The sequence below is a fragment of the Rhododendron vialii genome, chromosome 4a (genome assembly GCF_030253575.1).
Source record: "Rhododendron vialii isolate Sample 1 chromosome 4a, ASM3025357v1".
In the NCBI taxonomy this organism is placed as follows: Eukaryota; Viridiplantae; Streptophyta; class Magnoliopsida; order Ericales; family Ericaceae; genus Rhododendron; species Rhododendron vialii.
In genome coordinates this window covers 43003689-43019871 of record NC_080560.1, presented here as the reverse complement: position 1 = coordinate 43019871, position 16183 = coordinate 43003689, and the positions used below count along the sequence as shown (strand labels likewise).

Sequence of the window (16183 nt, the reverse complement as noted above, 5' to 3'; positions counted from 1 at the left end):
CCCGAGCCTTCACCTTCTTACCTAATCTTGAAGCATGTAGATAGGTTTGCACATTAAAGGAGGTTGTTGCAAGGCTAATTGTTGCAGTCTCCAGGAACCAGAACATGAAGGCTCTCCGGTGCCTGTCTGATCAATTTCTAATCTTTCAGTATCTTACGGCAATACCGTGTTTCTGAAAACTTCACGAAGTTGTATGCAAGGAGTTTTATCATTTATGGGTTTTCAACTTATCTAGCCAGTTTTAGCCTATGTAGGCTTTCATGGTCAATTCCCACGAGATGGGACAAATCATTTCAACAAAAAGCAACAATTTGAAAGGAAAAATATTATCTGCATCAAGCTTTTACCTCATTAGGATGACACTATCCAATCCATTGCGACGATATTACATTGTGCTTGAACTTCATAGGTGTCTAGCAAATAGTGCATAAAAGTAGAAACTGCTAATACAATTGATCATCCTGCTGCTGTAATAAAACCACAAAGTTGGTCCGGGTTCTAGACTTTTTCATTTTTCACTTTCTCCTGATCATTGCTTAGAGTTGTCAATGGCTTCACATAGAGCCCAATAGCCTCAAGGTAATGGCCTGAATATCCATGAAATCCGCCAAATGGACGGTCTAGTCCCAGTTGATATCGGAAAGGAGAGTCAAATTTACTACCAAAACCAGGGCCCCCGAATGGTCCGTATGTCCTGTTGTTGGTGGTAAATGTTATTGACAAAATTTGCATACGGCTATTGGCGCTGGGATGGCCATAGCAACCACTTATACCGGTAATAAACTCTGATGGATAATCAAGCTTAACCTGCTTTGTAGAAACAGTACTGATATTAAACTGGAAAAGGAATCAAAACAAGCCAGCTAATTGGAACATTAATTCTTTTTAGAGAAGATAAAATGACATAAGATAAACAACTTTTTGGAACCCCAAGAGATCTAAGACTTACGGTGCATTTGGTTACGGATTATTTGGGGACCAAAAAAATGTGTGTGTGTACACACACACACAAAACTTGTAGTGAGTTATCCCGCACACTACTTTCGTGCGGACTTCTAATCTCAACCGAGAGCAAAAATTGACACAAATTTTGACACAAAACTAATCGGAGTTCCCCTAAAAAATGGAGTTGTTCCAACATCAGTAAATGCTAGCTCAAACGGTTCATTCAGTTGATTCCAGCAAATTTGACAGGAATCATTTACTGATATCTAAATGAGTTGATTTTTTCTATAGAAATCTTTAAAAATACGTTTTAAACAAATTGAACAGCTCCGATCATTTGCAAAGAACTCCAGATCTCACAAAACACTTGTGTCAATTTTTATGTGAGGGAAACCAACCCCTATATATATATATAACAAAATGAGGGATCCCTTAGTAGAAGAGAGATCAATGATGGACAAAGGGAGACATGTGTGTCCTTGAAATAATAGATGAGATTGTATGTAGTACGGGTTTAGTCATAATATGTTTGATTTAGATGGAATAAGGAGTTAAAAATTATTTTTGACCATAAAATGAAGAGAAAAATAATCTAAAGGTCTAGATTACCATTCCCAGGTTGTTTTGGATAATCCCTTGCATGCGGTATTAAGTAAACAAATAGTTCTCCTCTAGATAAATTATCCAGTGCCTTTGGGGAGCCACCACGGGATGTTCCATATCCTTTTTCCATCAAATATTGTGTCAGATTCAAGACAAAGTGTATGAACCCCACCACAATGTAGGGTAAAAAGGAATCCTAGGGCACCACTTGGCTTTCACATTTCAAATGGGCCCCCCGTCAGGAGATCGTGGGATGAGTCCTGGAACGGTTAATGAGCGTATCGCACCAAGAAAAATAAACAACTCTTTGGGTAGGCCTATTACAGTCTAAAATGAGTTGTACACTTACCACATCAAACTTGTAAGTTTGAGAAGCAGCAGTACCATGTGAATCTGATAAAACCAAGTTTCCATTTTGATCAACATATAGGTATTGGAGAGAATAAATAAAGTCTCCATGTGCGATGAAGATCTGGACAATTTTCTCCTTGCCCCCATCATCCCAAGCACGGTCGCTAGTTCTCCCAACTGGACCAATTCTGATCATGATAAGTTGCTCTCAAATCCTTGTGTATGCAGTGCTCCAAGATCACTTGATAGGCCTTGGATGGGTTTTTATAGGCAAACACAAGAAATGGATAGAGATGGATACCCCAGTTTGATTTGATTTGATTTTTAATAGGAGTAGTTTTTTTTTTTTGCCATTCGTTAAACCTAATCTACTCTATCTTAGGGGATTTGGGGAGGTGGATAAGTACTTACGGGAATCGAATTCTGTCCATGTGCATGAGAGTATAAGGGAGGCACCAACTGTACTCCACTCCACTTGCTAATAGGAGTAGTTTCATATGTGAAGGTTTTTTTTTTTTTAACAAAACAAATCCTATTCTACTAGTACTAATTTGGGAGAAAGGGGATGAAGTTGGTGGGGTTCGAACCCTCACCTATTGTAAGGAGTACGGTGTGTTTATTACTTGACTGTCACTCAATTTGCCGCATGTGAAGTGGAATATTATTAACACTCTCATAGTTGCTTTAAAATTTTCCTCTTTAAAACAAAACAGAAAACACACTATTTTGTGATGTTAATAGTTAGAACTTTTTTTAATCATACTTGATTAAATTTTGAACTCTATTTTTGATAAACTTAATCAATATTCAAAAGTTGATTTCTGTCAAAAAAATAAAAAATTCCCTCTTCGTTAAGCCCCTCCCGAGTGGAAATCCTAGTCCAACTACGTCCTTGTGTTGCCCGAGTTCAACAACATTACCTTCCATGGCAGATCTATACAAACTAGGATTCATGGTTACCTACTTTCCAGCAAAATCTATTTGAGTTGTGGTGAGAGTTAATTAACTGATCAGACAACCATTCTGCTTTTTAAAGGCGCCAATAACACTTTCTTTAACACTCTTACATTATGTGGATGATTCAGTGCCAAGGTATGGCTAGAACAAATTAAAAAAAAGAAGCGAGAGCAACCACAATTACTTTTTACATGTAAAAAGGACCACATTTCCTTTCTTTGCCAGACATTTCTTACATATCAAGAACTTGCTGGAAATGATAGAGCTTGGTTATTGCTTTCACCTAATTTGAAGCCCCAGAACTAAATAATTGACAAATGATATCATGGCTGCTTACATCACCTAGAAAACATTTGATAGACTCATCATTCATCAATCTGGATTGTGGCAAATTCAGATCATGTGCACCAATAACTAGCCAAAAATACTAGTGAACAGTGCACTTTTGTTTGTTTGTTGGGGAATGATTTCTGCGCTCCTCTTTTCTCTAACGGCATGTCCCTTTGTGGATTGTGTTGTACCACGTATATTCTCGTGTTCCTTTCTCCTATAATTATAGTGTGTAAACCCCCTTTTAACACCACGATTTTGCCAAGTTAGCATTCAATGGGAGTAAGTATAATAAACATCTATTCCATGGATGTCAATACATATTCATAGATTTTCATACACTTTTCAAAGATAACCAACGCTATCATTAGCGTGTAGGGGTGTCGAATGGGCCGTGTCATGCCAGCCTACCCCATTTTTTCCCGTGCTTCGTGTCGTGCTGGCCCGCTTAATAATCATGCCATGCCAAGCCATGCTATTTCAAAATATCCACAGCATGGCCTGGCCTAACCCACAATTCACCACAATTCGTGTCGTGCCGTGTCATACCGTGCCTATTCTTGTATCAGGCTTTGTGAAGCTAAAAAATATACTTCTAAAAAGATTGCCACGACTTTTTTTGAAATTGACAAAAAAAATATCAAAAAATTGCAATTGAATTTAACGCATTTATTTATTTTTATTTTTTTTGTCATTCGTTAATCCTAATCTACTCTATCCTAGAGAACTTGGGAGGGGGATGAGTGCTTACGAAAACATTTTAATTGAAAAAATACAAAACATTCCAATGGTAATTAAACTTTGTAATATAGTGAACGTAATTATAAATAAGAAATGCATCACTACAGTTTGAATATATTTCAATTAGGTTAAATATTGACTCCTATTCAATTATGAATACAATATGCTTCCGCTAATCATAGTGCATTTTTGACATATTACTCATTCGAGTTAATTACTATCTGTATCTGAGTTTAGAAAATATTAAGAAATTCAGGAATGTCATCTGCTTTTGAGTTTTGGAGTCCAAGGCATGCATCTTTCCAATCCTTTAAGTAGACAAGGACAGCTGTGGTTTTTGTTAAATCGTACTTGTGAGAAGCCGTGAAGCATGTAATATGGTATACAATTGGCATAAATTTTTCGACCAGTAATTTTTCAAAAAAAAAAAAAATGCGTTCGTGTTGTGCCCTTTACTCGTGACCGTGCCTTGCTATGTCGTGCCGTACTTCGTGTCGTGCCCATGCTTCACCGTGCCCGTGACATGGGCTTCAAAATGATGGCCTAGCCCGACCCACCTTAGTGTTCATGTCGTGCAGGGCCAGCACTAAACATGATGTGCATGTGTTGTCCTCATGTTGGCCCAGTCCATTCGACACCCCTAGGTGTGGCATCAACCCCATTAGGTATATCTATAAACTATGGTTAATATGATTAAAAGGGTGTTTCCACTAATCTAAAAGTTGTAATGAGAAAAAAAATTTGTTTTGTCTTTATTGAAAAAAAGAAAATCGCGTTTTTTACTTTTGAACCATCCTTTTATGGATTATTGATCCGTCTCGATGAGAGAAATCGAAAAAATAAAAATTACTCCATCCGTCCCTTTTTAATTGTCCCGCTTCGTAACTCCAACTTATTAAAAAAATATCATCATTACACATTTCACATCAACTTTTACCTCCACTTTTCCTCTTTACCCTCTATGGAAACATCATCATTACATTTTTACTCACTAACTTTTCAAAAAGAAATCTACTTTTAGGGGCAAAATGAAAAATTCACAAACTTTTACCCTCTAACTTTACAAAATGGACACTTATTAAGGGACAGCCCAAAATGAAATACTGGACTATAAAAAATGGACGGAGGGAGTATGACTTTTTTTTTTAAATTTTTTCTTGGATATTTTCAAAAAATGTGTGTAATGTCATATTTTTTACTTTTGGATTCCTCTCGTTGAGACAAACCAATAATTCATAAAAATTTGGTGCAAAACTAACAAATGCAAATTTTTTTAAATTAATAGGGGCAAAACGAAATTCTCTCTTCAACCTTTTTAGTTTAGTGGAAACTCAGCTCTATACCTAATGCCTGCTTTACTCTTCATTCTTTATAAAAAGCATAACGCATTGCTTTACAAAAAGCAACATTTTAGTTTAGTGGAGTACTAGGTTTTTGCTTGACCATTGCTTTACAGGTGCATTCCCTGAGGAATGCCTGCTTTTTTCTTTATATAAAGGAAAATGAATTTCACACCCCCTTTTAGTCACTTACATTCTTTTCTTTTCTTTTTTTTTTGCTTTTATTCACATGAATTTATAATATTGCTCTTGAATGTGCGAAAAAAGTGTACTAATTTAAGGGCAAAATAGTCAATTTAAGTGGATAAAGACAAACAAAAAAAACAAAAAAATGTGAATGACTAAATGGGGAGTGTGAAAATCATTCCATATATAAAAAGCATAACGCATTGCTTTGCAAAACGAAAAGCAGCATTTTTGTGGAGTATGTTTTTGCTTGAGGTTTGCTTTACAGGTGCCTTCCCCGAGGAATGTTTTTCTAAAGTACTGCTTTACAATTGTGTCATAGCCTTTCAATGACACTTCCTCATTTCTTTTACAAGAAAAGTGATGGTTCGATTTTGCCAAGACTACAAGCGTTTGATGTGTTGGTTGATACCCTTTGAATTTACTTCTTCCATATGAAAAGTGACGGTTTGATTTTGTCAAGACCGCGAACGTTTGATGTATGATTGATACCCTTCGGGTGGGGCTTGCCCTACCCACGTGGCGCTACTATTTCCTGCATCAATGATCTTTGTGGTACTTAAAAGAGACTGAGTAGTCATATGACAGCTTTAGCTACAAATGTGTACGGTGTTAAAAGGAAATAAATTCACATTGCTTAGGAGTAGAATGGATGATCACTTAATAACATCTGGGACCTCTCCACTCATTGCCAATTAATTTTGAGATGGATATAAAGTTTCTACATGGTATCAGAGCGGGGCCCATTCCACCCACATTTTAAAAAATTTACAATCCACACCCCGCGATGACAGACTAGCAAAAATGCTGCACGATGATAGGACCCAAAAAGTGGCCACACGTGACAGACCTCAAACGCGGCTGCACGTGAGGGGGGATGTTAAGGAAATGAATCTCACATTGCTTGGGAGTGGAATGGGTGATCACTTAATAACATCTGGGATCTCTCTACTCATTGCCAATTGATTTTGAGATGGATGTAAGGTTTCTACATACGGATCTCTGTACTTCCCCCGCATTTTTGTATTCAACTGCCTTGACAAGTGTTTCAAGTATTTTGCTCTTTCACATATAGAACAACTGGCAGAAAGGTTTCCAAAATGGAAGGGGTAGCTCCATTGCTTCTTTCTTGGATTCGTAGTTGCAAACTTATTGGTTTCCTCGTTATTGTTTTCAAATTTTGTTTTCCTTTCTCATTTTTCATGTTTTTCGTAGTAGTAATAGCTCTCACCTAACACCGCCAAAATACAAAACAACATTTTGCCTTGATCACTCTCAGCTGACACCACCAAAATACAAAACAACATTTTGCCTCGATCCTCTACTCAAAGTTTTGGTAGCAGTCCATAAAATACATATATAGGGTGGAAACACTGTCCTTGGACTTCAAAAAATGTACTGCGAAAACTAGATAGACAAATATCAACACAATCTGCTAGCTGCTGCTGTTGGGAAACCGAATCCCCAAGACCCAGTAATGACGCGTACAGATTAGATAACAAAAATTATAAAACCATATAAAGCGGAATTAGGGTTCTACCTCAACTCCCTGCGACACGAACGCTGGTTGAACTTGTTATAGCACGTCTTGCTATAAACCACGAATACTGCTCGACCGTATCTTACGATCTTCTATCGTATTCCCTGCACGTCTAGAACACGAACCAAGTGTGGACTCTTTCGTGATCTGTTTGCTCTCTCTAAGCCTGCCTCTATTTACTGAATTTCAGAAAAACATTGATCCTGACCTAGAGAGCATAACGTGTATATATAGGGCTACGATAGGGACCTAAGGAGTAATAAGTCTGGGCTCCCAGTGTAAATAAGAAAACTTAATCCCACCAAGATTATATTTCTTATTTCACTAATTATAATTCACCCCACTACAGAATTATAATTGCACTCCCGTCCTTATCTCAATTATATTACGAGCTCCATGATATTAAATACTTATTAATCTCCCCATGTTAAGATTACAGATACCCGTTGATTAAAATAAATTACTAACAATCACCCACTTAATCAACATCTTAACGTGAGACTATTCGCTTAACTTATTCGATATGTCGGATACAAATATCAACCTGCAGGGTTTGACATAATCGAAACTTATAAGCTTACTCAAGGGGTATCATCAATCCCTATCGGGACGTGGATTCCATTAATAATTAATAGTTGTCATATACATAATGTTGCTACCCAACTCATCGAGACTATTGACCGTATAAAGATCTCACTCTTTAATGAATCAAAGTCAACAACATTAAATATATACTTCTAATAATTATCTTTGGATTAAGAGCATAAGCATTCATAATAACCATGAGATTCCAATTGTCTTATAAAGTTAGTATAAAGACAATTACCTCAATACGGTCCCGTTCAATACACACAAAGTATACTAGCACAATGAGTTGGAATTAATACCATTCCCTGTAGTCAAGAAAAACCTACTAAAATATTGTGCTACAGTCCTACCGATGGTGTGTCAAATTCCATCTAAGACTGTGAATCATAACTTATATTCCACAAGAACCGATGATCCAATCTTCTGTGTGTAAGCCGTACTCTACACACTGGATTATCTACTATGTAGAATAAAAGACACACATGCACAACATACAAAAATATCATGCAAATATTGCCCATAAAAGATTCTCATCAAAAATGGATAAAACTGATTAATAATTAAATATTAATCCATCATATAAAAACATAACTTTTACATAATCTCCTAACAAACTCCCACTAAGACTCAAAACCATACTGCCATGCATCTCACTCCCATTCCCTCTACGTGACTATCAAAAGTCTTAGCTGGTAAGCTCTTCGTAAAAGGATCTGCCAGGTTATTCGCTGATGCAATCTTGGTCACAACAACATCACCTCTCTGTACGATCTCTCGAATCAGATGATATTTACGCTCAATGTGTTTGCCCTTCTTGTGAGTCCTTGGCTCCTTCGAATTAGCAACTGCACCGCTATTGTCACAATAGAGTGTAATGGCTGATTGCACTGAAGGGACCACTTTCAGATCCAACAAAAAGTTTCTAAGCCAAACAGCCTCCTTGGCTGCTTCAGAAGCTGCCACATACTCTGCCTCCATGGTAGAATCAGCAATGCAAGATTGTTTGATACTCCTCCAACTTATGGCTCCACCTCCCAATGTAAACACATATCCTGAGGTAGACTTTCTGGAATTTCTATCTGACATGAAATCTGAGTCTGTGTACCCATGAGGTACCAGACTATCTGATTGGAACACCAACATATGATCTCTAGTTCTTTTTAGATACTTGAGTATGTGTTTCACTGCAGTCCAATGTTCTTGCCCTGGATTAGACTGAAATCTGCTAACCATGCCAACGGCAAAGCAAATATCAGGTCTAGTACACAACATAGCATACATAAGGCTTCCTACTGCCGAGGCATAAGGAACTGCCTTCATTTTTTCCATCTCTTCAGGTGTTTTAGGACACTAATCCTTGGATAGATTGATTCCATGTCTAAAAGGGAGGAACCCTTTGTTGGAATCTTGCATGCTAAAACGGGCTAGAATGACATCAATATAAGTAGCTTGTGATAAGCCCAACATCCTATTCTTGCAATCTCGTATAAGCTTAATCCCTAAGATGTGACCAGCTTCTCCTAAGTCCTTCATTTCAAATTGGCCGGATAACCACACTTTCACTGAAGATAACACTCCCACATCGTTTCCGATGAGCAGGCTATCATCGACATATAGTACTAGAAACACTACAACTTTTCCGTTGCGCTTCTTGTACACACATGATTCATATATCCAGACATTGATCAAAATCAAAAGACTTGATTACTTGATCAAAACGAATGTTCCAAGATCTAGATGCCTGCTTAAGCCCATAAATAGACTTCTTAAACTTGCACAACATGTGCTCATGACCTTTTGCTATGAATCCATCTGGTTGCACCATATAGATACACTCATCCAGATTTCCATTAAGGAACGCGGTCTTTACATCCATTTGCCAAATCTCGTAATCGAGATGAGCCGCAATGGATAAGAGAATCCGAATGGACTTAAGCATGGCTACTGGCGAAAAAGTTTCCTCATAGTCGATCCCTTCTTTCTGAGTATACCCTTTCGCAACAAGTAGGGGTGTACACGGTCCGGATTGGTCCGGTTCTCTAGAAAACCAGTAACCGAACCATTTCAAACGGTTCTAGAAAATTGAGAACCAGAACCTAACCAGTATATGCATGGAACCTAACCAGAACCTAACCGCAAGACCGGTTCGGTTTTGGTCCGGTTCCGGTTCTATCCAATAAGCATCCAAACATTTATTCACAAAATATGAACTCATAAAATTAAAGAAATAACAAGATAATCTGTTGAAATAAGAAAGGAAGGAGGAAAATAAAAGTTTTCCTAATAAATGAAATTTCATCTCTAAATAAATTAAGTTTAGTAAGGAAAAGATTAACCTACCAAATTCAAATACTTATTTAACTACACACACATATGTATATCTATATTATTTTAGTTTTAAACGGTCCGGTTCGATTTTAACCACGGTTCATTAATTGAAAACCAATAACCGAACCAAAATTAATGGTTCTTATTTTTTTGGAACCATAACCTGACCGTAGATCCGCAGAACCTGACCAAATAAGACGGTTCGGTCCGGATCGGATCGGTTCTACGGTTCGGGCGGTTTTTTTGAACACCCCTAGCAACAAGCCTAGCTTTGAAGGTATGCACCTTCCCGTCCGCCCCTCTCTTCTTCTTATAGATCCATTTGCATCCAATGGGTTTAATCCCTTCAGGTGGTTCTACAAGATCCCAGACCCGATTAGAGTACATAGACTCCATCTCTGAATTCATAGCCTTTTGCCAAAGTTCCACATCTTTATCTTGAAGTGCCTCATTGTAGTTACAAGGTTCAGCATGTTGATCATCAGGGATCATTTCAAAAGACTCTCCCAACAACGTATACCGACTGGGTGGAACAGTAACCCTCCTACTACGACGAGGTATCGATGTGTCAATAGGTGCCTCTACAAATATCTCTTGTGGCATTTCCTCCTGCACTATTGGTGGTAAAGAAGTTTGTGCCGGTCTCTCTCCTCTCAATTCTTCTAGAACAATTTTACTTCTGGGTTTGTGGTCTATCACATAGTCCTCTTCTAAGAACCGGGCATTAGTGCTAACAATGACCTTTTTATCCGCAGGACTATAAAACAGTCCACCTCTCGTTCCTCTAGGATACCCCACAAACAAGCAAACTTCTGTTCTCGATTCCAATTTATCTGCGTTCCCATTCAGCACATGTGCTGGACTACCCCAAACCCGAACATGCTGGAGACTAGGTTTGCGCCCAGTCCATAGTTCTGTGGGTGTAGATGGTACTGACTTAGATGGTACCAAGTTAAGAATATACGCTGCTGTTTCTAGTGCATGTCCCCAAAACGAAATTGGTAAATCTGAATAACTCATCATTGATCTTACCATATCCATAAGAGTCCTATTCTTTCTCTCTGCTACACCATTTTGTTGTGGCATACCTGGAGCTGACAACTGGGATGTAATCCCTTCAGCTGACAAGTAGTCCCTAAACTCTCCCAAGAGGTATTCACTACCACGATCAGATCGTAGTGTCTTGAGACATTTACCCAAACGCTTTTTCGTTTCCGCCCTATACTCCCTGAATTTTTCAAAGCATTCGGACTTACGGCGCATTAAATAAATGTATCCATACCTTGAGTAATCGTCAATAAAAGTGACAAAGTACTCAAAACCACCTCTAGCTTGGACATTCATAGGCCCACACAAATCAGAGTGAACCAATTCTAACGGCTCTTTGGCTCTATATCCTTTTGCTGAAAAAGGCCTTCTGGTCATCTTACCTTCCAAACAGGATTCATAGACTGGAAGTTCCTTAACTTCTAATGAACCTAAAGGTCCATCTCTAACCAGTCTAGAAATCCTATTCAGATTAATATGACCAAGACGTAAGTGCCAAAGATACGTTTGGTTCAATTTCGAAGGCTCTTTTCTCTTACATGGTAAATTATTAGTGTTATTCAATTCATGCAGTTGCACTGTAGGAAATATAGGATTTATAATGTAGAGATCATCCACCAATGAACCAGAACAGATAAAACGTTTATTTAACTTAATAACCACAGAGTCGCTAAAATAAACCAAATATTCATCCTTTATTAACTTAGAAACTGAAACCAAGTTTCTTCTAACAGTAGGAACATAAAGACAATCTCTCAAAATTAAACTCCCATTACTACTAAAATTTAAAAAAACATTTCCTACTGCAACTGCTGCCACTCTCGTAGCATTTCCCATATGTAGATAAATCTCCCCATCACTGAGTCTTCTGGTTTCCTGGAACCCCTGCAATGAATTGCAAACATGATTAGTGGCTCCCGTATCTACACACCAGGTACTGGTAGATAACACCGCTAAACATGATTCAACAACTAGTGAAAAAGATTTACCTTGTTTGTTCACTTTATTGAGAAAAACCAGACATTCCTTTTTCCAGTGTCCTTTTTGCTTGCAGTGAAAACACTTGCCCGTAGGCTTTTTCACACCACCTTGAGGCGCATGAACTGCCTCCACAACCTTTTTCTGAGACTTATTCTGCTTCTTCTTGCCTTTCGGCTTAGAAGTAGAAGCCTTCTCTGCCACTAACACTGATGGTGGTTTCTTCGCAACCAAAAGACCCTCAGCTGCTTGGAGTTCCTTAAGAAGTTCCGCCAAAGATAAATGCATTTTGTTCATAGAATTAGTCAGGTGAAACTGCTTAAAACTCTCAGACTGCAGTGAGTTAAGAACGAAATCGATCTGGGTTTCCCCATCAATTTCAGCTCCAAAGATCTATAGTTCATTAAGAAGAGCTATCATCTTTAGAACATGATCCCTAATCGGGGTCCCTTCAACATGGGTGATGCTCACCAATTCTTTCATAGCAACTAGCCTTGCTGCCCGATTATGATCCCCAAACATTTCTTTGAGGTTCAGCATCATATCAGAAGCAGTTTCCATAGCTTGATGCTGATGTTGCAATATATTCGACATAGAAGCCAAAATATAACACCACGTCATCTCATCAGCCTTAACCCAATCTTTATAAGGCTTTGCTTCTTGTTCTGTGGCATTTTCTTCAGGTATAGGAGGGCACGCCGTAGATAGCACATATTTGTGGCCCTCAGCAGTTAACACAATATTCAAGTTTCTTTTCCAGTCAACATAGTTTGGTCCAGTAAGTTTATTTTCTTTGAGAATAATGGCAAGTGGATTGAAAGAGCCCATTTTTGAATCTGAGAATCAAATAACAATCAATTATGAAGGGCAATAAAAATTTTGAATTTCATTTTAATATTGGTTCCCTCTACCACATATTAAAAGAAAAACATTAGCAACCCTACACACCGTGAAGAGCATGCCTCGATGGGAAGTCTCTACTCTTTATCATTCGTATAGATAGGCACAACCTTTTAATTTTACTATCTAGACACTATACCGTGCCAAGCAAAATTAAATAACCAATATAACTTCGGTCCTATAAATAATAATAGTGACTCAGATGGTGATGATACTATTATTTACAACTAAGTGTATACAATTACCTAGCCCCATGATCCATTGTTCCGTTATGAATTACCTCAGATGGTGTAGTAATTCACACAACAATCATCATAGACCTATCCTTTAAGGAAGTCTGTACCGATGAGGCCATAATTAATTTTGCCCGATGGGAGGGAAGGTTCTAAAACCATCACACAAATTTAATTACATCATCTACATACTAGTAATGGAGACCGTGGGATTTATAAAAATAAACTCCCTCTCCCACTTAGTTATTTCAAAAAAAAATTTGTGAGGGTTATCAAAATTTTGAAGTTTGCAAAAAAATCGTGATCTAGGTCAAAAGCCATATATTACCATGTTGTCCCATTTTTGGTAAACTATCACATATGCAAACAATCATAGAAACATGCATAAACATAATTTAGGAAACATAATAAAATATGCATCCCAACTATTATGGTCAAAGATGCAATCCTTGAGCAACAAGGAATCCTTTCAAACTTGAAATCCTTAAGCAATAAGGAGTCCTTCCAAACTTGAAATCCTTTGGCTATACTTGTGTAGAAGATTTAGATAGTTTGAATCAATCAAGAAAACCAAAATCCAACCGTGCTTAGGTAAGAAATTTCGGATTTAACATATTCCCGCGTAAACTGCACAGCCTTCAGTATTTTGGCCATATCTTCTTCATCTGACCTCCAATTGAAGTGATTCAAATTGGGTTGGATTCGAAATTCAATTATCTACAACTTTTGTGAAGAACAGATTTTCTGATTCCAATGTTTACTGGGTCGAAATAGCCCTGCAATCAGACCCTACGAATCTGGAAAAAACTGTTGCGAGCCAAATAACTTGAATCTTTTGTATCTACCATCTTCGATCTCCAAATAACCGTCAAATGCTATTACAATCGAAGAAACATACAAATATCGATCTTATGCCTCCATTGGAGTTCACATGCTACGTTAATTATTACAACCATGAAAAATAATCGTGGCACCCAATAAATAACACATGCTACGTTAATTATTACAACCACGAAAAATAATCGTGGTACCCAATAAATAACAATAACCACGAAAAAATTATCGTGGGATCCAATCACATAAAACCAATAAAAATCATGTGACCATAATAGCTGGGTAAGAACGCTGCAAAACAAAGGTTAGCACAGTTCTACGTTCTACTCTCTATAACCTACGGACAACATGGCCTGTTTAATCCATACGCGTGATTACGACCGGCTCTGATACCACTGTTGGGAAACCGAATCCCCAAGACCCAGTAATGACGCGTACAGATTAGACAACAAAAATTGTAAAACCCTATAAAGCGGAATTAGGGTTCTACCTCAACTCCATGCGACACGAACGCTGGTTGAACTTGTTATAGCACGTCTTGCTATAAACCACGAATACTGCTCGACCGTATCTTACGATCTTCTATCGTATTCCCTGCACGTCTAGAACACGAACCAAGTGTGGACTCTTTCGTGATCTGTTTGCTCTCTCTAAGTCTGCCTCTATTTACTGAATTTCAGAAAAACATTGATCCTGACCTAGAGAGCATAACGTGTATATATAGGGCTACGATAGGGACCTAAGGAGTAATAAGTCTGGGCTCCCAGTGTAAATAAAAAAACTTAATCCCACCAAGATTATATTTCTTATTTCACTAATTATAATTCACCCCACTACAGAATTATAATTGCACTCTCGTCCTTATCTCAATTATATTACGAGCTCCATGATATTAAATACTTATTAATCTCCCCATGTTAAGATTACAGATACCCGTTAATTAAAATAAATTACTAACAGCTGCAACAGCGGGTAGTTAATTATTTAGTACGGCCGGGAGCAAAGCTACCTTTTAAGTTTTGATGTTCACATTTTCCTGAAGAATGTTAACATTGCTTAAAGTCGTCATCGGCTCCATGTAGACCCCAATAGAGTGCACATAAATACAAGTTTGAAGTGCCATGAACGCAAAATTTTTTGTGTCCTCCAATTTTAAAGTCAAATGCAATATCGCCTTGTGTGTGGTATCCAAATGGTCCGTAAGCTTTGTTGTTGGTAGTGAAGACGATTGAGGTCACAAATGGCAGTTACGAAGCAACAGATTGTTCTATGATGAGGAGATATTTATGATAGTTCTGGGTATAACCCAGCCTAATTGACTAATGGATTACTCCCTCAAGTTAAGAAAATGACCAAAAGGATAGCAGTTCTATATATTCCAATGATGATCGAGTAGTCTTCATTTGATGGTCAATATCCACAAGAATCCTTGAAGTGAAAGTCACTTTTTTTTTTTTAATGAATTTTGATTTGGGTCGGAGACTTAAGATCCACAAGGGCCCTTGTAGGAGAAACTATTTATTGTTTGAACCTTTTGATTTGTTTCAAGAGTTTCGAAGATTTTGCCATAATGTGAAAAGACTTCCACAAATATGTTTTGAGAAGATCATTGGACAGCCAGCTTGGACTAGAAGCCTTTGCTTGGACTAGTCTGGGTGGCCTTAAGGGGATCGTGACAACCAGCAAAATTATAGTCCAAGTATCTGTTGGATCCGGAGTGCCCCCATGGATTTGGTTACACAATGTCACTCCCTGCGACGGCTCTAAAACCAGACCATGCGGGTGCGATGTCGAATGTCATAAAAGACTTAATTGAAACTCTTCCTACCACTAATTGGTTTTAGAAGAAATGATGAAAAAACGGTCAGACAGTATCTGATCACATCCAAATGATCCGACTTTTTATAAGTAAGCATATCGTCCTTGGAGATACCTCATAACATTTTTCACTGTTTTCCAGTGTTCCATTCCTGGACTACTTGACCCCAAGCATGTAATGCTTGCATCGAAATACCAATAAGTAAGGTTTCTACAGCATTCATAAGCCATTCTAATAATCTAATAGGAGAATCAAACATGCCAATATAGCCCAATCACTTGCCGGCTAAACTAATTAGATGCGGCCATTTGCAAGACATGAAAGAAATTCAAGAAACCACGGACAACTCAAGAACTGTCATGTGAAGACCATTTGGTATGCGGCCATTTAAAATCTGGACCACCCAAAACACTTTTGGACGGGTCAATTCACCTCCGTTAAAAGTACTTTCTTTACCGAGTCT

The 16183-nt window shown here is 37.9% G+C and overlaps 1 protein-coding gene across 2 annotated transcripts; it reads right to left on the bottom strand.

The window, feature by feature from the left end:
- Positions 1–310: 310 nt before the first annotated feature.
- Positions 311–2149, bottom strand: LOC131324637 (inactive protein RESTRICTED TEV MOVEMENT 1-like). Of its 2 annotated transcripts, none has more exons than XM_058356678.1 (2): positions 1898–2149; positions 311–826 (listed from the first exon to the last, which is right to left on the bottom strand). In XM_058356678.1, the coding sequence occupies exons 1-2, from the start codon at positions 2047–2049 to the stop codon at positions 499–501; spliced, it is 480 nt and encodes a 159-aa protein (XP_058212661.1). In that variant the 5' UTR covers positions 2050–2149; the 3' UTR covers positions 311–498. The 2 variants fall into 2 exon arrangements, with proteins under 2 accessions (XP_058212661.1, XP_058212660.1); XM_058356677.1 differs by having other exon boundaries at positions 311–807; positions 1898–2148.
- Between the last annotated feature and the right edge of the window lie 14034 nt (positions 2150–16183).